Raw genomic sequence first — 25,882 nt, 5'->3', positions numbered from 1 at the left:
GGCCAACACGAGCTCACACAGGCAGGTAAGAGTGCAGACTGTCTGGCTTGCTTAAGTGGTCTTCTGATAGGCAAGCACATCTGGCCTTAGCTCTGGTCCAGAGCGTCAGCTGCACTGACGCTCTGACGCCAAATGACTAGACCGGGATTTCTCAGCCCCTACAACTTGAGTCAAAATACACTAAACTACTTCACTACTCACCAAACCAAAGGTAGTTTTGCGTTGTTGAAAGTCTATTCTCTGCGGTGGGAAACCTCTCAGCACCCCACCCACTCTGTAAAATACATTATTTTTACATTACATTACATTATACGCATCCAACTCGACCGCCGCTTATTTCCGGGGTTGTGAACCGTTGTGTCTGTGGTGGCCGCTGGGTGGCTCGAGGTGGGTGCGTTTTATTTCATGACAAAAATAATGTATTTTACATTGTGGGTGGGGTGCTGAGAGGTTTCCCACCGTGGAGAATAGACTTTCAACAACGCAAAACTACCTTTGGTTTGGTGAGTAGTGAAGTAGTTTAGTTTATTTTGACTCAAGCCGAGCGCTCGTAGGGGCTGAGAAATCCCGGGCTAGTCATTTAGCGACGGGTCTGTCAGGGTCTGGACCAGAGTTAACCTGGCCTCTGATTGGCTGTCGTTCCACTCTACTGGAACGACACGCTACTTATTATAATAACGTTTAATCTCTAGGTTTTGCTTTTATGAACTTTTTTTTGCCTTAGTTGGTGCGATTTTGTGGCCAGGCGTCTCGGTCTCGCTGCTCCATGTCACTCAGTGTAAGCCCAGCTACCACTGGAAATGAATGCTGGCTGTTTTGATGCTTGTTGTCACTGTGAGAGCGCAGGGTAGACAGCAATGACTGGTCTGTTGACAAACTGACTGATATCTTTTCTGGCATTCATACGATGAATGTGGCTAACCACCACCACGCACGCACGCACGCACGCACGCACGCACACACACACACACACACACACACACACACACACACACACACACACACACACACACACACACACACACACACACACACACACACACACACACACACACAGTAGTTAGGATGGTTTAATGTTGAGTATGTGCAAAAGTTAATGCAGAGTATATGTGCAAACAATAACACAATACAACAACACAGCTTTTATGAGGGTCTAGAGATGTCAATATGTACATGTAGGGTCATGTTAGGCTCCACAGAGCAGCACAGCCCGAGCAGCAGGGCAGATGAGAGGGGTTCCACCATTTTTTCTGTTGTTTTAAAACATATTAGTTTGTGCTGAGAGAGAGAGGAAAGAGAGAGCAGTCGTGAATGGGATTATGTGTAATGCAAGTCACCCCCTGCTGGGAATCCAAACAGGTACATTGAGCTACTGAGGTGTTCCCAAGTTCCATCCATGTGATAACTATGGTTACCGAGAAGAGAACCTACTCCCCCTCCTTCCAGAAAACAAGCACCCAACCGTAGGAACTCCCAGCATTTCATTGTTATATCATATTGCACACACAGTCATGAATACTGCTGCACATGCACATGCACACACGCACACGCACACGCACACACGCACGCACGCACGCACGCACGCACGCACGCACGCACGCACGGACACACGCACGCACACACACACACACACACACACACACACACACACACACACACACACACACACAGATGGAGCTCAATGCAAACAAACACACAGAGAGGTTTGGTGTCCTAGTTTTCCTAGAGAAGCCATAAGCCATTTTCTCTTTCTGTCTCTCCTTTCTTTCTCTCTCCCTCACATGTACACTCATCTCTGAGGGTCTGTGTCACTGCTGTGGTCATGTGACATGCTGCTGCTGGTGGGGTTTCTGTGGCGGTCTGTGTACTGTATAGCTTATACTGTGTAGTGCATGCATGTTAGTATGCTCTTGTGTATGTTAGGGGTACTACAGTTCATCAAACTAATCGATTTAATCGATGATAAAGAATTATGGATCAGAATCATCTGACATTCAAATGTATTTAGTTATTATTATTATGTAATTCATTGTGGAAATAGCAGGTATACTAGGTTAGCTGACAATGCTTGCAATGCACTGTGAGCCTGTAGATCGGCTATCTTCACAAGTTTTTGCACAACACTGTTGATGAAGACTAAATTCAAGCTAAGTGGTCAATCGATTTTTTGATACAAAACTAATTCACTTCAGTTATTCAAATAATCAAAAAGAATCACTAGGATAATCACTAAGAAAATATTCCATGGTTGCAGGCAGCCCCAGTGTTTACACCTGTATACCGGTACATGCGGGTGAGGGGATAAAAGCAATCCTATCATATGTACAGCATGTTTTGGTACAGTACCTACAGTATATCTGTGTGTTTGTCCACAACTGTTTGTGTGTTTGTACATTAGTGGGCTTACACTGTGCTTTCGGTATGTGCATTATGATGCACACATTATCATGCATGCCTTGGTTGCTCTGGTTATTACCCTATATCAGAGTTCCTCTTTCTATTTTTGTACAGCAAATCTATAATGTCAGCTTTAATAATAGCTTGGGATGCTAATCCTTTGTCTCTCTCCACAACAACACAGTGGGAGGCGATAGCATTGCACATCTCATTCTAATCTAAAATAATAATAATATAGACAAACATAAGCCTGCTAAAGTACAGTACAGACAAATTCACTGTTGAAGAATATCAGTCATCTCAAATGTAGGGAAACACTTTTTGACAGCATTAAACATTTTAACAAACCCTTTCACAAGTAGCCTACATACAAAATCCTAGTTTGGAACTGCTTTGCTGAAATACATATATATTTGTATGTGTGTTTTATGTAATCTAATTTCTTGGCAAAATGAGTGTAAATCAGTAAATAGGTAGCACTGTTAATGGAGGATTGCCCTACTTGCGAGCACTCCTGCTTGTACCCATAGAAATCCAGGAATGCAACTAAACTACCGGTAGGCTAAACTAAAGGTAGCCCTAGAATGGCTGTGATACTAAATGGCTAAACTAAAGTATATGCTGATGGAATTTTAGATCATATTCCATATGGATAAACAGTTTTCCCCAATCATAATAAAATACTCCACACAATGAATGAGACCACACCGGAGAATATGCGTTTTTGTGTTGAAGTTTAGTCAGAGTTCAAAGTACTGTACAAGTACAGTATAGCAAAATCACCCATCGTAAGCTCTCTGAGTACAAAGCATAATGATTCCACATATATAGTTGAATGTGTACAGCATAAAATACATTAGTCACATTATGATTGGACAATTAAACATAACAATGGATCATGAGATGGTGTTGTGACTGAGTCTCGTGAACTCAGAAGCAAGGATGTAGAATGTTTTGGTTTCTCATTATCCAGTGTCCGGGACACTTTGACATTTCGCTGGTCAATCTTTCTGTCCCTGGAGTGGGGCAGATTCTCGTCTCGTGCATTAGTTATCAGATCAAAACATCATGGCATTGACTTTTAACACTGAGAATGATATCTATACCATGTTAAACAACAATAACATATTTTACTATCAATTCCCTCCTGAGATAGCATTTGAAGTGTTAAATGTCAAGGCAGCATAAACAACAAGGGAAGAAAACATGGGTTAAACTTTTTTTTAAGGTATTTGAAACAGAACATAATAATTGAACAATTTAAGTCAAAAACATTTCGATAGTTTTTGAAGAGTAGAGTCAAAAGAACTGTATATTTCCAAAGGTATTTAAATCAGAATATCATAATTGAACTTTGTTTTTGTTTTTGTTTTTTTAAGTAGAGGTAAAAGATTTTTATTGTCTTAATTATTAATTATTATATATATGTATTTTACAAAGGTTCAATGTGTCGAAGATTGATTGGAAATTATCCATGTCAAGCAAGATAAAAACACATCAGCATCACGCTCCCGGGTGGTTATTACAATTTGGGGCCGATTTTAGTCAAAACAAGACGAACTTGACTCTTTACCATAATTTAGGTTAAAGACAAAAGCATTCAAAATGTATTTAGACAGCATCCGAAAATCAGCCGTTTGGCGGTCATAATTCGTACACCTCCGAGGTTACCTTTAGGTAATCAGTGGTCTTAATTGTCATTTATAGTGAGGTGTCAAACCGGAGCCGCCTTAAAGCCAACTGTCTATTCCTCCTTACTGGCTTTTGTCCGAGTCAAGGTCTGAAAAAAAAACTTTACAGCGGGAAAACGTGTGTGATGCAGTTTCATACTCACGAAATACATATGGATTTTTCAATCATCCTTTTTGACATTTCCACTTTGGACAGACATGTAGTGAAGTATGTGTCTGTCAAATCATTCTCAATTATCATCTCAAAATATCTTTATCTGTAAGACAAGGGAAAAGACAGGGACAAATCAATCCATAATGTAAGGCAATAAGGTATTTATATATAGAAATTAAATTGAAATGTTTAGATACATCACCAAAAGAGGACACAAGTTGTGTCAGTTTGTTCTGTTAGGGGAAACAGATTAACCCTGTATTGATTGGAATCAACTTCACAAAATGAAATATATTTAAATGGGATGAAATGAAAACAAAATGAAATATGAAAATATGAAATCAGAAAATGAAATATGAATTCAGAAAATAAAATATGAATTCAGAAAATGAAATATGAATTCAGAAAATGAAATTCTCCAAACACATTCCCTCCCGTTTGCCACAGCCAAAAATATTGGGTGTGACAAAAATTGTTTTGTTTGGAGGATAATTTGTTAAAATATGGTTAAATGAGAAACAGATGGTACCGAGGTACAGTAGGGTACCGAGGTACAGTAAAGGACAATGACTCTGCTCACTGTCAGAGTTAGAGTGAGCTTCCAGGCCTGTGAGGGGGGAAGTGTACCATACAATAGTTAGCGAGGCCTGTTTAAAGCCTCTCTAACCAGAAAATGAATGGAACTTTAAAGAAATAAAAATAAGAAAAATTAAATAGAAACACATAACATAATCATAATGTCTTTTTTTTTTTTTTTTTTTCATAATGTGTAATCCCGTATAAGCCCAGTAGGGTTGTAATAATTGTGGAATTTGACTGAACGGGTTTGAATGGAGCCCAGCCATCTAAATTGTTTTTGGAACCGTCTCAGCCTGCTTTTACTCAAGTAAAGAGGATAAAGTATTACCAAAAATAAACCAACATGAGAAATTAAAGGTTGAGTAAAGCAGGGCTAGGCCTCTTCCATCCTTAACCCATACTGCAGTTTATGTGTTAAGAATGGTAAAAGTAAATGTTTTTGGTTCATGTCCATAAGATGTGGTTTGAAAGAACAACGTTCAGTTGTTACACAGGAAATAGTGTTTTTCACGACAAAACAGGAGGACAGGAGAAAACTGGTTAAAATAAAATAAACAGTCATGAAATTAAACAGGTTAAAATAAAATTGAAATAAAACAGTCAGTCAGTCAGTCACTGATAATCAGTCAGTTAAGTTGGTAGCGAGTTAGTGGAGTTAGTTCCACTATACCTGTTCTGCCATGTCATTAGTCCGTCCTGTCCCCTAAAATAAAATAAAGCCCACCTGTCATTGATGGGAAGAAAAAAATTATTAAGACATAGAAACATTCAAATAAACCCAAGCGTTGGTTGTTATCAGTACGAGTGTAGTCATAACAAGAGCGAATGAGATCCCCTTTGAGAGAGAGAGGGAGAGACAGTCATATGTGTAAATAATTCCTAGTTTTGCAAACCAGGCAAGTGAGTTAGAACACAATACAGAGGGAGAAAAACCCAAGACAGATTCAAATATAACCCCAGCACATTGTTATCAAGCCCTGTATTAGAATGTAAACAGTAGATTATACAGAACAAGAGCGAATGAAACCCATTTTTGAGAGAGAAAGAGAGAGCAAGGTCACACAGAAACTGAATCGGCTCGTGGCCTCTCAAGGTAAAAATAAGAAAAATGAAATAAAAAACAATTCCAGCAATCCCCTCATAGTTTTTTTTTTCCAAAATAAAACAATAATAACACATAGGCCGTGCCAGCCTATAAGCAGCGTAAGCAGCTCACGCGAGCAGCAGGCATTGAGCAAGCAAGCAGCATAAGCCAAGCACATATTGTACCATATTGTACACAGAAGCAGCACCGCTCACTTTATACTTGGTTTGATTTTCCTGCTTTCATAATAGACAGGCCAAAATGTAACCACGGGAGGAAAATGGGATTAGAGAGGATTAGACAGACATAGATTATCAAAAACATTTAACACACAGGTTTGTCAGTCAGAACTTGATTTTTCTTTTTTTTCTTTTCAGAAGTCGTTCTTAGTCAAAAGTAAACAAAATATATAGTACCATTATCTCGGGGCGTCCCAAGGGTCAAGAGTGTTTGTTCTTTTCGGGACATTGTAATCCATGAAAGTCACGTAGCAGATCGACAAGCTCACAACGCGCCCCATCGCGTTGTGAGTGGAAGGCAGTGCCAGCCAGGTTCGGCTGGGGGGGGCCTTGTCAAGCCCGTCAGCATCTGAAAACACTGTTTGCGTTCTCGGTTCCTTCCTAATGAGGTTTGCGTGGTATCCAGCAACACATCCAGTGGCAATAATGTCTCCGCAGCTTCGCCCATATCCATTGAAATGTTCCAGGAAAGGTTTTAGGTATTGCTGGTAAATGGGAGTTCCCGATGATCTTCCAGAGTGATGTGAGGTCCGGGTTAAAAAAAAGGTTCTAGGTTTAGATTGTAACATCTCATCCGTGTGTGTCCAGGATTTACACGATAAAAACACTGCTTCTCGGAGCAGGTTTTTTTTTTAGCTTGAATGGTCATGTTTCTTAAAAATGTTCTTGGGAGCGCTGAGATAAAAAGCTCCTGTATTCAACATCTCAGAGTCGCCTGAGACGGAAATAAAAAAATAAATAAAATAAGATAAGACTGAGACGAAAACGAAGACGTGTAAGCGTAAAGCATGAAGATTTCCGTCAGAACGTTCTGTTCTGGAACATAAAGGAAATCTACCAATTAAATTAAATTCTTATGTGATTAAGTAGCTGGAAACAGCTATTATTAATAAAATAACCACGCGATTTGTTATGTGGTTAAGTGGCTGGGTTATGCACTGGCCAAGAGATTCTCCCTTCAGAACAATTGGTTTTGTTCTGGGTACACTAAACAAAATCGTGTAAAGATTTCCTTCAGGACAGAAATAACTTTCGTCCTGGCAACACTAAACTGGAGTCTCGTGCTAAATAACACCAACTAATAATATGGACAAGCATGAATCTGTGACCAACAGTCTGCTATGTCCTCAGAACAGGAAACCGCAGTCCCTATTCTGTTACTCAAACGTGCAACGAAAAGCGATAAAACAATAGACTACAAAACATTAAACAATAAAAATGCAGCTGTGTTAAGAGCTAGCTAGACTCTTAAGACAGCAGGTATAAACGTATGACCTGGGTTCTGTTGAATTAGGACAGTGTGTGAGAATGAAGCCCGCCTCTCAAGTCTCTGTGAGAGAAACTGTCTGTGTCCGGTCCCTGGTGTGGAACGCTGTGCCAGAGCCAACCCTGGCTGCCTCCATTTCGGCTTTCTTCAGACCGTTGTGAGATTTTATCGATATGTTGATGTGGGAGAGAGTCATCATATCCGAATTCCTTTCTCCATATGGGCAAAAATGGTGCAATTGTGGGGCACCTAGAAACAACTGTTTCATTTCCTCATCGTCTATCTTAGCCGTTACGGCTGTTATCAGTTCATTCTCCAAGCTTTGGAGAGAGGCTTCAAGCTCAAAAATGGTGCAATTGTTCCGTTTGTAAAAAGGTTGTTTAGATTTCGGCAGGTGTTTTCTGCCTCCCTGTGCTCGGGGCGTCCCAAGGTAATTTCTCCTCGCGCAGGAGGAAAAAACGTGTGGGAGATAGTCCTTTCCGTGGGAGTCAGGGGAAACGTCTGATAATATCCCCGGCTGGTTGTTAACTGGTTCTAGCAGCGGAAGAGACCAATATCTCCTCGGAGCTAATCCGGCAATCGAATGGACCATTTGATGGAATTTTAGATCATATTCCATATGGATAAACAGTTTTCCCCAATCATAATAAAATACTCCACACAATGAATGAGACCACACCGGAGAATATGCGTTTTTGTGTTGAAGTTTAGTCAGAGTTCAAAGTACTGTACAAGTACAGTATAGCAAAATCACCCATCGTAAGCTCTCTGAGTACAAAGCATAATGATTCCACATATATAGTTGAATGTGTACAGCATAAAATACATTAGTCACATTATGATTGGACAATTAAACATAACAATGGATCATGAGATGGTGTTGTGACTGAGTCTCGTGAACTCAGAAGCAAGGATGTAGAATGTTTTGGTTTCTCATTATCCAGTGTCCGGGACACTTTGACATTTCGCTGGTCAATCTTTCTGTCCCTGGAGTGGGGCAGATTCTCGTCTCGTGCATTAGTTATCAGATCAAAACATCATGGCATTGACTTTTAACACTGAGAATGATATCTATACCATGTTAAACAACAATAACATATTTTACTATCATATGCCTACTAACAAGGCTCCAGCAAACAGAGACACAAAGCTATTAACTGACCTAGGGCAGGCGTCTTCAACATTTTTCAGGCCTAGGACCCCTTAGCTGCGAGAAAGATGAAGCAGGGACCCCCATTACTAAAATGGTGTTGTATTACACGTTTTTTTAATTTATTTTTTTATGTTTTATATAGCTTCATAGACTTGTTTGACAGTAGCCTACTATAATCAGTGTTGGGTTAATTAATGTTTGTTGTTGTTGTTGTTGTTGTTGCTGTTTTGTTTACACATTATCTTTTCTATTAATACGTTGGATTCCTGTTAATGTATGTGTTATTTTCAAACATTTAACCCTAAATAGGCTACTTGATCTGCTCTTTCTCCTCTACACCTAATCTCTAGTTTTTGCTGAAAATAGCTTAGCAGGGATGATATGATTCAAATGGTTAATATAAAAAAGGTAAGAAAAATAATTTCCTATGGCAAAAATAATTTGGTGAATCCCCTGCATGTAGTAACTCTGAGGACCCCCAAGGGGACAATAACACACTGTTGAGCATGCATGCATGCATGTGGGGCGGCATAGCTCAGGGTAGAGAAACCGTTATTAGAGCACGAAGGGTTCCCGAAAGGGTTCCCAGTTCGAATCCGGGCTCCCCCTGAGTTAATGTCGAAGGGTCCCTGGGCAAGACTCTGAACCCCACATTGCTCCCGGTGAGCTGGTTGGTGCCTTGCATGGTTTCCTCTGCCACCGGTGTATGAATGTGTGCGTGAATGGGTGAATGTAATGCACAATCTCTGTAAAGCGCTTTGGATCAAAAGCGCTATATAAATGCACCATTTACCATTTATGACCTTGAGATGTGCAGCATGTTCACCTACAGTATATAGCCTCCCTAGGCTATAATGATTATTATTACAAAACATACATTAACCACTTCAGCCCTATCCACGACTTTCCAACGCCCCATAGTGCATTGCGCAGACGCTGTACCGAGCTTCCGGCGCCGCAGCCGAGTGTGATTTACAAGCTCACAACGGTTTGCATCTGCGACGCAACGTGAGCTTGTATGTCTGCTGTTAAAACCGGAAGTGTGGTCCAAACAGGTCCAAATAATCTCCAGTAAACTCCCGCGGAAACAGGTGGATACATTTCGGTCATTTGAAAATAGCCGATCTACAAGCTCACAATGCATCGTGAGCTTGTAGATCTACTATTTACAAGATGTTATACATTTGAAAACTTGTGAAATGGGACATTCTGCATATTGGGAGTAGGCTACTTTCTACTTTTGGTACAGTAGGCTACATTTTGTTACTTTTTTTTTCTTTTTTTAAAATTTTACTCAAGTAGGCCTACAATTTGAATACAGGGCTTAAGTTGTAACAGTACATTGAGGTACTGATACTTAGAATGTGAGTACTTTTTCCACCACTGCCTATATGTTAGCCTAGGCAGTAGGCTGCCTATATGGCTTGAGTTATGATTATGAATGAATGAAAATGTGTTTTGCTCGTTTTCCTCTAATGGTCAGGTGGAAGTGACGTCATTTTAAAAGACGGAAGACCCCATTTTATATGGGGTATAATAGAGAGCGGACGAGCCCCGCCCCCACTATCATTTCAATGCAAGTGCTCAGTGGCGTTTTGAAGCAACGGCTACGTGCTAGCATGTAGCTAATCCAGGTGCATTCTGGGGGAAATTGGCCACTATTCGAGACCACAAATGACGTCACGCTGCTCTCCGCTCACAGGAAGGAGTGGAGGGGGCGGGACCAAAATGCGGGTTTAGGCTGCAGTTCCAACTTTGGCCACCATCGGGGTTGCTTCAAATCTAGCCCTGGGTTCTGGGAAGACCCCATTTTATATATACTCTATGGGAAGACCCAAACTAGTGAAAACAAACACATATACCTTTATCAAGCTTTTTTTGCGAATATTGAAAATGTTTTGAAATAATTATCAAAAACCAACATTTAGGAAACAAAAATAAAGGGACCCATAAAAATGTGTCCACGACACACAAATGGGTCGCGACCCAGTGTTTGGGAAACAGACAGTGAGCTAAGCTATATAATAAGGCGTCCTGCTACCTGCTGCGAACAATTAAGTTGATTAGAGGAGAGAGGAGACTCTAGCAGGCAGCGGTCACGGAGAGCATGGACCTGGAGACAGTGGAGAGCATGGAGAGTGGTTGGTTTGTTTTCCAAACTGACGCCGATAGATCCCTGGTCACTGACTGGGGATGGGAGGACTGCTACGGCTTCGGTGATGGCTGGCACAGCAGGCAGAACTCCCAACGGGCCGATTCTTTAACAGTAACTATCGAGTGAGTAACCTTTTTGTTGTGTGATTATTTGGGGTTGTTGGTTTGATTGATTGCTTGCTTGTTTGAAGACATTATTAGAAGTTTGAGTTTGGTCGGGGTTGTGAGCGTTTTTGTTTTCTTTCCTCGACGTTTTATCTGCCGTTTTAACTTGGTGTGTGTAGGTCTACTGTAGTAGTAGGCCTATTTAACGAGTATGGCTTAACACATTATTTCTTTTTCATCTGGTATCAAGTTCTGTCAACGGAATATCCACCGAGGTGAGGTTAATAGCCCACTGCGATTCCCAAGCACTGCGACCACATTTTTCTGGGTCCCTTAACTTTTGTTTCCTACATTTTGTTTGTAATAGTAGCCTATTTCAAAACATAAAAAAAGAGAAAAATCTAAGTATTTGATAATTAATGCGTAAATCTAATAAATTATTAATCATCCTGTTAAAGGAGTAGTTCACCCCCAAAATGACTTTTTTCCTATTGATTACTCATGCCACGGAGAATTAATTTCAATAATATATTTTTGTATTTGTCGCATTCCTGTGACAAAAACATGTAGTAAATCTACCCCCATTGATTCTGGATGGGGACACAAATACAAGGCCCTGAATGGGGACCCAAATGCATTTGGGTCAGAATCAATGGGGGGTAAATTTACTTGACCCTTGACCCTAAATCTAACCCCATTGATTCTGACCCAAATGCATTTGGGTCCCCATAAAGGCCTTATGTGTGCCCCCATCCAGGGCCATGCATTTGGGTCCCCATCCAGAATCAATGGATAATATTTTGTTTTTGTCGTAGGAATGCGACCAATAAAAATAAAAAAATATTATTGAAATCAAGTCTCCATGGCGTGACTAATCAATAGGGGGAAAAAAAAGCCATTTTGTGGGTGAACTACTCCTTTAATGTTCAGTAGGATAATATTGTGTTCTATGGGACAATAAATGATCAGAAATTGGCAACTGCTGGTGGGAGCTGCTATGGAAGAAAGATGGAGTAATAATTGCATTGCACAATTTATCTAGGAGCCTCTTTAATCACGCAGAGCTTTTGATACTGTATGCCTAATTGTAATGAAGGACCATGTGTTGTGCGCCATTTGATTGGTCCAGGATAATGGTGCTTTTAATTACACTTAACGTTTGAGGTACTGTAACGTTGTTTAATTGTAATTAAGGGCCCTTGTGTTGTGCGCCATTTGATTGGTCCGGGCTAATGCACCTTAATTGCCGTTTGTACATTTGAGGTAGCCTACTGTACATTGTTTAATTGTAATTAAAGACCCACTCATATCGCTACAGCTTAGCATGTTAAGGCAAGGGGTGGTGAGGTTAGTATTACTAAATCTTAAGGTTTAGGCTCTGTTTAAGTTATTTAGGCATGCAGCTTTGGTTTTGTTTAGTTTAAGGTTGCTGTTGGTATGATTAAAGGACCATGCTGCTGCTGTACGTGCAGGGACGTTCTGGGCTCCTGATTCAGCCCAGGAAAAGGAGTTGGAGAGGCCCTCATAGCGCGCGAGCATCGGCCACGCACCAGATTTGTTTGCCTTCCGGACGCGTCGTGAGGCCCCAAATACTAATACTACTGTGATTTTAGGTCTCATTGTTTTTCTGGTATAAAGAGTCTAATGATGTAGGAATGGTAGGTTGCATGTACTGTAGTTAAGTCCTTTTCATATGGGAAACGGTTGACCGTGCCTAGTATTTAATATTAAGAGGCGAGCTGGCAGATGGGCCATCTTGGCAGGTGGAGTGATAAGTTGGCCCAATCCCTTTTAAAAATAATTTGTGCTTGTCTCACACACACAAGTTGAATCCTTTTTTACGTGATGTAGAAGTGCCTGACATTCAAGCATTGTGGTGAAAATGGACCCCTCATCATACATTTTGAAATATAAAATTCAGTGCCCATTCTGTCTTTACGTTGTTTTTTGTTTGAAATGAACTGAATATTGTGACTGCTAAGTCTGATTTACTTTGTCAAACTGTACTTGTCAAACTGTACGTTGTCGCGTGTCTAAAATAGCCAATACACAAGCTCACAGGGCTCACAGATTTTGATGTGTGTACTTCTATATCAGCACAGAACACTGTTGTACGAGAAACAAATTAGGCATTATGTTTATAAAGGTTGACGACGGCTGCCTAAGAATATCCACTGCCTAAGAAAATGTTTTGATGCTTAATCTATAAGTGTCAGTTATTTACATTAGTTTAAAGTCACGCAGCATTAGTATTGCATAATTGTTTGGGTGTCACTGTCAGGTGACCATTTCATGACGGATTAACAGATACTCCCATGTATGTGTGGTTTCAGAGGAGAGAGGCATAGTCCTGGGACGCAACAGGAGGAAACCTACTCTTCCCCATCCTACTCTCAAAACGACCCAGATGATAGGTGCCTTCCATCATCCAGCACCGCTGCCTCACTGGCTCTACGGTCCTCTCCCTGCTCGAGTCAGAGGGAGGGACAAAAAATAAAAGGGGGGAAGAAAGATGTGAAAGCCAGCCACGATGCCCATTCAAGGTCTCCCCCGCCATTGTGGAGCTCATACCACTCCCCGGCTGGCCAAAGCACCAGAAAGGTGGCTGTATTGTCTGAATTGACCAGTGCCTCAACAAGGTCCTCATCATCCCACAGGTCTAGAGCCAGTCGCAAAGGAAAAAGGGAGAAGAAAAATGAGAAAGCCAGCAAGGCTGCCGATTCAAAGTGTCTGTTCAGGAGCTTGGGTGACTCCCCGACAGGCCAAAGTACCAGAAATGTGTCCGTGTTTTCTGAAATGACCACAGCATCTGCAGTTTCTTCCTCCACATCCAAGCGCAAGCGTTCCAGGAGCCCTATGGAAGTCTGTCAGACCAGGAAAGTGTTGCTGGTGTCGCAAACAAATGAAACGTACCAAACCAGGACACCAGGAGAGCCTGGCAGGAGCTCACTCGCTGCTCCCGCGTCTGTCCCAGGTAAGGCATACGGCCGCTGCCCGCACTGTGGCCAATACAAAAACAAATGGAGATGGAGCAAGGGGACCGCCTGGAGACGTAGGAGAAGGAGACCCATAGCCACTAGGACCACCTGGGAGCACATGCCCATTCCCATCGCTCCCACTAGGGACCGCCACAAATGGCACGAGGACCGGTACGACGGCATCGACCAGTGCCACTGTTGCAAAGGAAAAGGCAGACACCAAGTGACTTCCTGGAAGTGCGGGCGTTGCATGGTGCCCTTGTGCGTGACGCTGCGCAGGAATTGCTTTGCAGCGTGGCATGGAGTGAAAGACTACAGAGGGACTGTAGGAAATGGCTGTGCACGGAGTCAGCATGTCTAATCTATATTCCTACAGTAAATTTGCTCCATATTTTCTTTTTTTATAATTTTTATCCCACGATTTTGTAACCCATTTTTTTCACCCAGTGCCAATTGCCTAAGCTGTAGTCCTGATTTCTGCTCTCCCTCTGCCACGCCTGGTGAGCACCGGCTGACCAGGGAGAGGTGGTATCGAAACCAGGACTACTGCATGTTTTTGTGAGGGTATCTACACAGGGAGACGTGGGGAGAACATGCAAACTCCACACAGGCCCTTTCGCCAACCCCACCTAGGGTGTGGGCGCTGATGACGCAGAGGAGGAAACACGGCCACAGCGTCCCCCGGCGGAAATCGAACCCAGGACCTTCTAGCTGTGAGGCGACAGTGCCAACAACTGTGCCACCACGCCCCCTCGCTCCTTATTCTAACCCCCTCCCTGTCCACAATGGAGCCGAGTTAACATGATGGGACCCCAACCTACAGTAGGGATGACTCCTCTTGGTGCCAGCAAATGATGCAGCAAGTGATGCTAGTTTGTGCATGCAATGCAGTTTTATTTTTTAATGTTTGAAGAAAAGGGCAATGTAAGCGTTGTTTTCATGTACAGTGCGTTTACTGGGGACTGCATTCATTTTCACAAAAGTTAAGTGAAGTTTTGCTGCAACCATCAATAATTTTCTAGTGATCATTCTGTCATTTACTTTTTCAATTATCCAAATAAGTTAGAAGCATTTTTTTTTATGCTTTACATAGTCATACAAAGAAGATATCACACAACTACAGAAATTGGCAGATCTACGCGATTGGTTGTGAGCTCGGCTCAGCCGTTTTTGCCATTTGTATAAAAGAAAAAAAAAATGGATATTCCAAACTGTTGCAGCCCTGCTTTTGTTTCCCTCTTATACTCAACTTTAATAAAGTAAAAAAAGTAATAACAAATGAGTCATTTGTATTGCAACATTGCATGGGGAGTTATGCATTGCCCCCACACATGTCCACATTGCAGACACATAGTCTGGGTTATTCACAGAATTTCTAATATTGACACAATTTTCCAGATGGGTAGAGCAGCCAATGATGTAGTAGTTTACTGCTGTGGTCTGACAGTAGAGAACCACAGATTGGAGTCTGTTTTCATGTGTCCCTTTATCTGTCTGTAGTGCTGGGGTGTTTGGTGGATAAATATAGCTGCATTGGTGTGAAGCTCCTTTCTCCTTGGCTTTTGTAGACTCATCAAAAAAGCTTTCTTGGGAGGGGGCAGGTAATAGAAGGGGGCATGGGTGGGTTTGGAGGGAGGGAAGAAGTGAGGGGGTCAGAGTGGTAGAATGGGAAGGATGACAAAGGGAGGCAGCCATGAAAGACTGGGATGCGAGGGTGGGAGGACATGGAATTGGGGAGGAAAAATAGTGGAGAAGGATTGATTCAGAGGGGTGGATCACCAGGGAGCATTCAGCCCTAATGAACCCTGGTGGCTCGCCATCTCTCCTCCTCCTTCCCTTCACCATCCTTTGCATCTGATGTTTAGGGGTGTCAATAGGCCGGGTTATCTACATTAAGTCTGTGTATATGTTAATACTGGTCTGGAAATGGAGGGAGACAATAGAGATGATTGGGGGATGCAATAGAGGCGGCATCTTTTTATTTCAGCAAATTGAGTACAGTATCTTCATTTGGGTTTGAAGCCAAATGAAGCCCCCTTTATTTTATTATAACTTGAGACTGCGTTCAGTTGGTAGTTGAAAGACACCAGTTGAGACACACCAGTTGAGACAAACGGTGAATCTAGTAATGATCTGGGTCCACATAAAAATGTTCTTGGATTTACTGTATGCTAAAACATAATCTGAAATGTATTTATATACTTGCCTGGATTAAAAATAAATGATATGCTTACCCTGAACAAATACTTCAGTGCATAAGGTAAAACTACATTAAGTCAGTTTTATGTCTGTCATTCTCCCAACAGAGGAAATTGCGCAATGTCTGAACTACAATAAAGTTTTCTGTGCATCTTTTCAGTCTGTGCAACAATGGCTTCAAGTAACTATTGTCATTCAGAAGGTGTCCACAAAAGGGCAAAAGAGTAGAGACCACCTCCAACCGCTGCAGATGTGCTGGTTATATCAACATAACATAAGTTTGGTCAAAGGTTTTATTAATTCAACGACAGTTGTATCTACAGTGTATGTATAGTTGCCGTGTCTAATGAGAAATGCACCACGTGAGTAAGATTGTTTATTGAACCAGGGAAAACCAACCACTTATAACCTCACTGCTATTTTTTTATATTCACCTGTGGTTTGGGTTTTGGCTTTTAAATTATGGAAAATGAATCTACATGATCTAACTTTAAAGATGCATGGCATAGCTTGGATCACAATGGGCAGAATGTGGCTAAGAGACAGCTGGAATAACCGACCTACAGTATCACTGAGCCAGCCATCACTGTGAGCAAATTACTGTCTGAAAACCCTCTCTTTGGAACGCACTATTGACAAATGTATTTCAATAACCCAAGAACAGGCTCAGCCTCGTCATACCTGCCAACCTGCATACATGTTGCATGCGAACTATAAGCAATTCAATGTACACATGTATGAAATGGCAACTGAAAACTATACAAATGTTAAAATGAAATGAATATAAATGTATTACAGAAAACAACTACTAAAAACTATTCTCAACATGTATTCTGTGCTTTGTTTTTGGTACTACATCAGCCCCTAGTCTCAGAACAAGGGAGGGCGTAAAGGGCACCAGAGTAGCCACAATCTCATGTGATGTGCCGCGGTCCCACACACTGGTAGCAGCCAGGCTTTCGTGTATTTGGTGCCATCCTATTTTATTTTAATTAGGCCTAGAATTATTGAATGCTTTAACCAGTGAAAAATAGCAGATATACAAGCTCACAGCGCGGCACCGAGTGCCGCGCTGCAAGCTTGTAGATCTGCTATTTTTGAAAAATCGTGAAAATTTGAATTTTGACCCGATTCTATAAGTGTCTTTTGAATCCTTCTAAGGTTTTTTGAAAAACCCTATGTTTCTATGTCAGCAATCTGGCCAGCCATCGTCAAAGAAAAGGACCCTTTCACTTAACTGGAGCTCAGTCTGTTCTTGAGAGACTACCATGTCAGTGGTTCTCAAAACCTTTCATGTGAAGGACCCCCAAAATTTTATTTATTTGGCCACGGACCCCCATTCAACATATTTAGTTCCAGGGACCAGCCAGAAGCAACATTTTAGTTACAAACGTTCGCTTTGAAAATACATATATTCAAAGATTTGCACACATTTTCACGACTTTTTCAGAAATAGCAGATCTAGCTGTGAGCTTGTAGATCTGCTATTTTTCACTGGTTAAAGCATTCAATAATTCTAGGCCTATTAAATTACAGTCTATGAACTAATCCCTGATTATACAGTTACAATTACAGGGCCACCAGGTGAATGCAATTCTGGTATAATGGAAAACCAGCGGTATCAGGGTTAGTTGCTTCAGATGTTTGAGGAAGTAGTAGTATGTACAAATAAATGATCCACACACCGTATGTCCATTTTCCCTCCAGGTGATCTGGGTGTGTAACAACTGCCGGAAACAGCAGGAGATCTTGACCAAGCCAGGCGAGTGGTTCTCCGGTCCGGTGGAGAAGACCGCCCTCAGCGACCCCTCTGTCTCTCTGACACCCGGGGACAAGAAGCTCCGGTCCCGCTCCCAGGCACCCCTGGGCTCCACCACGGCTCCTCCGGACACCACCAGGCCCCTGTCGACCGGCATCGACCCCCGTTCGCGCAGCGAGCCGCCTCGAGACACGTAAGCACTTGTGTAAAGTAATTAAATTTGTCAGACTGCGACCTCCAAAATAATCATATGTTAACTGGGGACCCCCACCCTGACGAGCACTAAGAGTTGAGGCATTACATTTTGTATAACACTGTTGAAAATAGCAGATCTACATGCTCACAACGCCTCATGTCGCGAGGCGTTGATCTGCTATTTTTCACACAACATAAGTATGCTCACTACGGGCATGTAGATCTGCTACTTTCACAATTTCTGCCTCTAATTGACAATTTGGCCAATGTTTAATTTGTAATTTTAGAGGTATTAAAAATTCCTTCAATTGTCACTTTAGAAATGTGCAGATACCCTCTATACACTTAAACTTTATCTTGGTTTGTTTTTCTGTTGAGTGAGAAAACAATGTTGCACATTAAGTTAATCATCTGGGGACCCCCAAAATAATTTGGGGACCCCCCTACAGGTTGAGAACCACTGAAGTAACTAAGTGCATTTACTTAAGTACTGTACTTGAGTACAATTTTTAGGTATTTATTTTGTACTTGACTTGAGTTTTTCCCATTTCCAAATATTTTACTTCTACTCCACTTCATCTCGTTTCCAAATATTGTACTTTTATTCCATTATATTTATTTGAAAACTTTAGTTACTAGTTACTCAGTAGATTTTCATTATTATTGCAACATACAATAACCACTTAAGCCCTATATATATATTTCGGCCATTTGGAAATAGCCGTTCTACAAGCTCACAATGCGTCGATTGTAGATCTGCTATTTTCAAAAGATTTTTATGCATTATTACTTGAAACGGGATATTCTGCATCAGGAGTACTTTCTACTTTTGGTACTTAATGTACATTTTGATCCTATACTTTTGTACTTTTACTCAAGTACATTTTGAATTCCAGACTTTCACTTGGAGCGGAATATTTCTACATTGCAGTATTCATCTATCTATAAATGCGAGAAGTCTCTGCGTGTCTGTCTGTCTGTCTGTGTGTCTGTCTGTAATCCGCGTATCTCGAGAACCGTTCGTCCCACCGGCTTCAGATTCGGCACGCGCGTTCCCCGCCGCGGCACGGAGTGCAGTGCCGGGTCTCGACCCGACCCGACGCGACGCGCGGTTTTCCCGAACCGGCGCGAAACGTTAGGAATCTCCTTATGCGGGGTTGATTGTTGACATCAGGCTGTTCCGGAGGAAATCGGCGAAAGCTCTGACTCATTGTGACATCACTTCATAAAAGGCTCTGACATCACGTACGCCACATGAGTCAACAAAAAATCTCTGTGAGTGTGTATGTATGTATGTAATCCGCGTATCTCGAGAACCGTTCGTCCCACGGGCACGCGCGTTCTCCATATATGGGCATAAAATGAATGCCCCCATATATGGGCATAAAATGGATTGCAGACAGACAGATACAGATATCTCCATATATGGACATAAATGGACAGAAGCAAACAGATGGTCAAAGATCTCCATATATGGGCATAAAATGGACGCAGACAGACAGATACAGATATCTCCATATATGGGCATAAATGGACACAGGCAAACAGATGTTCAAAACGGGTCCTATGACAACAGGTATAATGAGGTTTGCATTAAAGGGGGAACCGGCACTGTGTCTGCAACACAGTTGGAGGCACAGACAGATACTCCATATATGGGCATAAAATGGACGCAGATAGACAGATATCTCCATATATGGGCATAAAATGGACCCAGAACTATAACTGCAGTGATCTCCATATATGGACATAAAATGGACGCCGACAGACAGACAGACAGACAGACAGATACAGATATCTCCATATATGGGCATAAATGGACACAGGCAGACAGATGGTCAAAACGGGTCCTATGAAAACAGGTATAATGGGGTTTGCATTAAAGGGTGGGGCATTCATTCCCTATTTACATTGTTCCGAGTTGGCCAGGTCGCCGACTAGACGCTGGGCCGCCCTTAGCTTCTAGTACTTTTAATTAAGTAAGAAATGGGAATGTTGTCCTAGAAGTGAATTGCTTCTTTCTTTATTTCCTTCTTGGCTAGGGGTCAATGGATTACTGTGAGACAATGAAAAGGCATCTGTAGGAGAAAATCATGTTTTACGTATAGTACTCTTCCTCACCAGGGGTTATCATCAATATGTCGTACACGGCAAATGTGTCCGTGGCAAGACTTGGTCTTGTCCGTGGCAAGTTAGATTTAATTTTGTACCCACCATTATGATCTTATTTTGACCATGAGACCCAATTACTGGATGTCAGTCTCCAGGTTTTCTTCAGAATATGTATGACACTTACTTACTACGCTCACTGTGGCATATTAGGACTCCACTAGTAGCCTTCTAGTGGTTCTCAAATGTTTTATTTGCAAGGACCCCTTAAACTCTGAGAGTGCTCAAATGGAACCAAATGGACCCTCACAGGTCTATTTGGTTACAGACCTGTTATGGTCATTCAGGGATATCTCTTTATGTGTTTCTGGTAACATTATTCCACTCATTTTTTACGGCTGTAGCAAAAATTGAATTTTGACAGAAATGTCCACCGCAAGCCAGCATGATGATGACCCCTGTTCCTCTCTCTTTGTTGCCGGCTTCCTCCAGGAGAAATGGTAGGGGAGGAGCTGGACGTGGGGAGCGTCGTTCGGGACAGGCCAGGCTGCAGACCCAGGTGTCGATGGACCGGGACCTGCGAGGAGACTCCAGGGAGCGCAGGGAGGGCCGGCGGCTGACCAAGGGACACTCGCTGGAGCACGACCCGGTTGGGGCACGGACAGAAGAGGGGGCCTACCACCACATGATGGACCCCAGCGGACACCATCCGCCTCGCCAACACCCGTGTCAGACAGCGCAAGCGGGGGTGGCGCTCCCCGGGGGCCGGGGAGGGCACTCCGTGCATCCCCAGGGCAGAGGGGTGGGGGGCGTGGCGGGAGAGGGGGAGGCGGCGCGGCCGGGAGCGAACGGCAGCAGGCCTGGACAGAGGACGGTGGGCGGGGTGGGCGGGCTGCATGAACACGCCCCCTCGAAACAGCAACTCCCCGAACTCCGAGAGCCGCCCTGTTCGGGGCCGGGCTCTGCTCCCGGCCAGGCCCAGCCTCAGATGAGACGGACCAAACGGGAGAAGGCGGAGAGCATGCTGCGTAACGACTCCCTGAGCTCGGACCAGTCGGAGTCCTTGCGGCCGCCCCCGCCACGACCCTACAAGACGAAGCGGGGGATGGGCACGGGCGGCGGCAAGAGGCAGACGAGTGTCAGCAGCTCGGAGGAGGAGGGAGGAACCACGCCGGAGTACAGCAGCTGTGAGGACGCAGAGATCGAGAGTGTCAGCGAGAGAGGTGAGAGCCCCGTCTGATCCTCGCTTAATGAGGGCTTTAGTGGTTGAGCTGTGAATAGAGATGCAAAACTGTTAATGTAATGAGTCTGATTGATTGTCGTCTTGTCTGCCTTTGTGTACTGTCTGGTGTCACTCTGTCTGCAAATTCTCCTCCACCAGAGGGTGCTGAAGTTGCATTTAAATTATGCACGTACACTTAAGGTTACCTTTCAGCTTTTTATTTTGTTAGTTTTAATCAATGGCGGCAACTCAGAACTAATGGATATCAGTTAATTTACACAGTTTAAGTAAGATTCTTCATCACGTGTGCTCAATGCTCATGTGTACTCTTGTACTTGTAGTAAAACTAGAAACTTCTCATTTGGCTTATGAGCCACAGTATACTGTACAATGTACATAGTCAGGCTTCAAATAACAAGAACACAGTTTATAGTAATACACCAGATGCAAACTCAACAATGTTGAGTTTGCTTGTTTGAGTTATTTTTCTTTTCATTGTCTTTTTTTGGTTATTGGCTATAATTCAAGATGATAAACGTGTGTGTGTGTGTGTGTGTGTGTGTGTGTGTGTGTGTGTGTGTGTGTGTGTGTGTGTGTGTGTGTGTGTGTGTGTGTGTGTGTGTGTGTGTGTGTGTGTGTGTTTGTATATGTGTGTGAGTGTGTGTTTATATCTGTGTTTGCACAGTAAAATCCTTAGTGTTAATTACAGATACATATACAAATGTAAACAAATGAACGTGTATTGTACACTCTCAGAGTTAAATTGACACTCAGGATTTTATTGTGTGTATATAGAGATACTCTGTTAAACGTATAAGTCCGGAATTCAAAATGTACTTGAGTAAAAGTATAAATGTATTGCCAATCAAAATGTACTTAAAGTAAATTTTTCATTATAGTGTAGTAAATAAGTACAATATTTGCCTCTGAGATGTGAGATATAGTGGAGTAGAAGTAAAAGCACAGAAAATTGGAAATACTCCAGTGAATTAAAAAGTACCTAAAAATGTTAACTTACAGTGCATGTACATGTACTTAGTTACTTCAGACCTGTGTGTGTGCGTGTGTGTGTGTGTGTGTGTGTCTATGTGTGTGTCTGTGCGTGCGTGCGTTAGGGATGGGACGATATGAAAATTTCATATCACGATTATTGTGACCAAAGAAATCGTGATTTACGATATTATCGCGATAATCAATATATCCCCAACATCGATTATCCTCTGGCGTAACATTTGCCAAAAAATAGCAGGTCTACTGTAAGCTCACAACATGTTGCGTTGTGAACTTGTAGATCGGCTATTTTTTAGCAAAGGGATTTGCTACAGAGTGGAAAAAAAGACGTATATTATAAGTATGTTTTACCAATAGAGGGTTTAAAATGGTACCGGGTATGCAGCTCGGCAAATTAAAGGTTAAATGATCCCAGTGCATGACAGAGGACAATTTCACGATAAATTAAATCTCCACAATACGATTATCGTGAGTGTTTTTTATCATGATAAACGATAATATCGCTTATCGTCCCATCCCTTATTCTAGCGTGCGTGCGTACGTACATTCTCTCCTTGGAGCTCTCTGGCAGGGAGGGTGATGCTCGTAGTGTAGGGTGCTGTTTAGTGTCAGTCTGCTGTCCTCTCAGACTGAGAATCTTGAGAGCATCTCTCTGCCTCAAAATGCTGTGTTCGCTAGGAGAGGTAAGGCTGGCTACAACCATCTGTCCTGTAGGAAGGAGTTTCTCTTCTCTTCTCTTCTCTTCTCTTCTCTTCTCTTCTCTTCTCTTCTCTTCTGTGATAATTCTTTCCTCTACTCTTATTGTACATTTATGCATGTGTCATTTGGCAAAAATCTGTTGTACGTACGTGTTAGCAGAACAGTATTTGTTTTGTATCATTGACTACCATATTATGTAATTGTATTCTGTCTGTATTCTGTATGAAAGCTCCTGAAATGTTGTCTTAGCTTGATGACTGGATGTAATTATTTAGTTTTGTACAGTTGTCACAAACTGTATAATAATGTTCTCATGCTCGTGTGTGTGTGTGTGTGTGTGTGTGTGTGTGTGTGTGTGTGTGTGTGTGTGTGTGTGTGTGTGTGTGTGTGGGTGTGTGTGGGTGTGTGTGGGTGTTGGGTGTGTGGGTGTATAATGTGTGTATCAAGTACAGTATGTGTGTCTGAGAGTGTGCTTGCGCATCTACAGCACACATGTGTGAGTGTGTCTGTGTCATTGGTTTCAGTCTGGCCCTGGGGAGGAACATCCCAGCCTGTGTGTGTGTGTGTGTGTGTGTGTGTGTGTGTGTGTGTGTGTGTGTGTGTGTGTGTGTGTGTGTGTGTGTGTGTGTGTGTGTGTGTGTGTGTGTGTGTGTGTGTGTGTGTGTGTGTGTGTGTGTGTGTGTGTGTGTGTGTGTGTGTGTGTGTGTGTGTGTGTGTGTGTGTGTGTGTGTGTCACTAGTTGACACTACTGTTGACCCTGTTTGACCTTATGAAGCCCTTTATATCCCCCGAGCCAGACAAGAACCTGCTGTTAACACTCCAGTCTTGTCCAAGCATGACACACACAGCACAGTGCTAGCTCATAGCTGGGGTACTGGGAGAATACAACATTAGAAAGAAAAGCTACTGTGTACTCTAAATCTGTGTTCTGCCCCCTCTACATACAGTACACTTCTCAAAGTGTGGATATGGATAACCACTTTATCCATATTTTATACCTTCGCTATTTATAAATAGCAGATATACCAGTAAGACTCCCTAATCGGGAGATAAGCGACCGTCAGGTCGCAGCGTGATTTTAGGCCAAAATGTGTAGGAGCAGTGTCCAAAAATGTGTTTGAAAAAATCGGCCTGATGGCGGCGCTATTTGGGACAGATCCATGTTGATGACATGAGTGTAGACATACAGTGTAGCGATTTGCGTGATTTTAGGGCAAAATCTGTAGGAGTGTGTCACCTCATGCCATGCTGCAAGCTTGTACACCTGCTATTTTTTAAATATCTCAATTTTCTTTTTGAATATATATATATATATATATATATATATATATATCATTTTTTAAAATTATTATTATTCTTGTTTTTTACACAAATCTTCTCTTCTGGGCGTCCCTGGCACGCAGCCAATTAAATACCATTTTGAGGGTCCTTGACATGAAAAACATTGAGAACCAGTGTGCTATGCACCTGTTATGTAATGATAAGATCCAAATGATGTCAGCGTCTTTGCTGCTAATGTCCACTTCTTAAGGAGGTCATGGTCTGCAAAATAACATTTATAGGCAAGCATAAGTGCAGAATAGATATACATTTCAGATATTATTATTATTATTATTATCATTATGCCATTTCTAATTAATGACACTCCCAGCATTTACTCTGTGAGCTATGTCTGAGCCTAATTTATACTCTATCTTGTGAGGCGGTGTTACTTGGCTAAAGATAAAAAATAACAGATCTGCAAGCTAACAGCGCGTCACATTAAATTAGGCCCAAGCCTGCACAGCTACTGTTATATGACGCAACACTTTTTAACATAAGCCGACTTTGATTTAGTGCGGTTTGTTCTTAGTTGGAGTGCCACTGTGGACGGGAACCAGGCCAGGTGACGATCGATCAAGTGGAAGGTCTTAAGACGAGAGTGCTCTGTCGGGACAAGGTTCTAAACAGATCGGTGGGCTTTCCTTTTTTAGCTTGAGGCTGAGCCCGGGTCAGAGCCGAGATGTGCTTGTTGGCAACGGAGGAAGCATCCAGGCATGTAAATCACTCGGGAGCAGTGATGGAAGAAGTTTTTTTTTTTTTACTTAACCTCTTAAACCCCATATGGTTGAGCTGAGTCCCTCAGGGCTCTATGCTAGTGTACTTTCAGCTTTCTGTTGGGGTGAAAATAGCCGATCGGTAAGTTCACAATGCGTCGCCTTCCCCACAATACAAACACTGGTTTACGTAACCTCGCGTCGCCAGACTTTCCACCTCAGGGAAAAGCCTTGTATTCATTCTAAAACTAGCTGTATGATCCGGTAAAAAAAAAAGGGAAGTGGTTTTGGTGGTTGGTTCCGGTGACACCTAAACTGCAACATGACGTAACGTTATTTCCGTAATACTGCGAATCAATTTGTTTATTCTTGCTAGTCACACTACGAGTTAGAATAAAAAATGAACGTACCAAATGATTGATATATCAAAAGAAAGCGATTATACCCATGGCACCGGTGGTTCCGGTTAGCGGCCTTTAGTCCGCTAGTCAAATAATTGTAGTGGAGTAAAAGGACAATATTTGTGGTTTAGGGGAGTAGAAGTATAAAGTATCAAAGAATGGAAATGTTCAAGTCAAGTCATAGTACCTCAAAACAAAGTACCTCAAAACTGTTCTTAAGGTAGCCGGCTTGAGTAAATGTACTTTTATTGTGTAATGTTACTTTGCACCACTGTTCAGGAGCATGCAGGCGTGTACGTGCGCATGGGAGCTCACAGAAAGGCACATCTAAGCATATGCATGAACATGCAGACTGTACACACACACACACACACACACACACACACACACACACACACACACACACACACACACACACACACACACACAAACACAAGTACCTGGGTCCAG

The 25,882-nt window shown here is 42.4% G+C and overlaps 1 protein-coding gene across 1 annotated transcript in view; it reads left to right on the top strand.

Moving 5' to 3' along the window:
* rims1a (regulating synaptic membrane exocytosis 1a) overlaps window positions 1–25,882 on the top strand; it is a gene marked incomplete at both ends in the record, with an annotated part of 137,708 nt that overhangs the window by 56,391 nt on the left and 55,435 nt on the right. Inside the window, 2 exons of the mRNA XM_080740637.1 lie at window positions 17,708–17,952; window positions 20,556–21,286. Coding sequence (XP_080596763.1) covers window positions 17,708–17,952; window positions 20,556–21,286 — 976 coding nt within the window. The remainder of the gene's footprint in view (window positions 1–17,707; window positions 17,953–20,555; window positions 21,287–25,882) is intronic.

Source organism: Nannobrachium achirus, assembly GCF_963921795.1.
Source record: "Nannobrachium achirus genome assembly, chromosome: 13".
In the NCBI taxonomy this organism is placed as follows: domain Eukaryota; kingdom Metazoa; phylum Chordata; class Actinopteri; order Myctophiformes; family Myctophidae; genus Nannobrachium; species Nannobrachium achirus.
The sequence above is the reverse complement of the archived record's forward strand: the minus strand, read 5'-3'. Positions and strand labels throughout refer to the sequence as shown.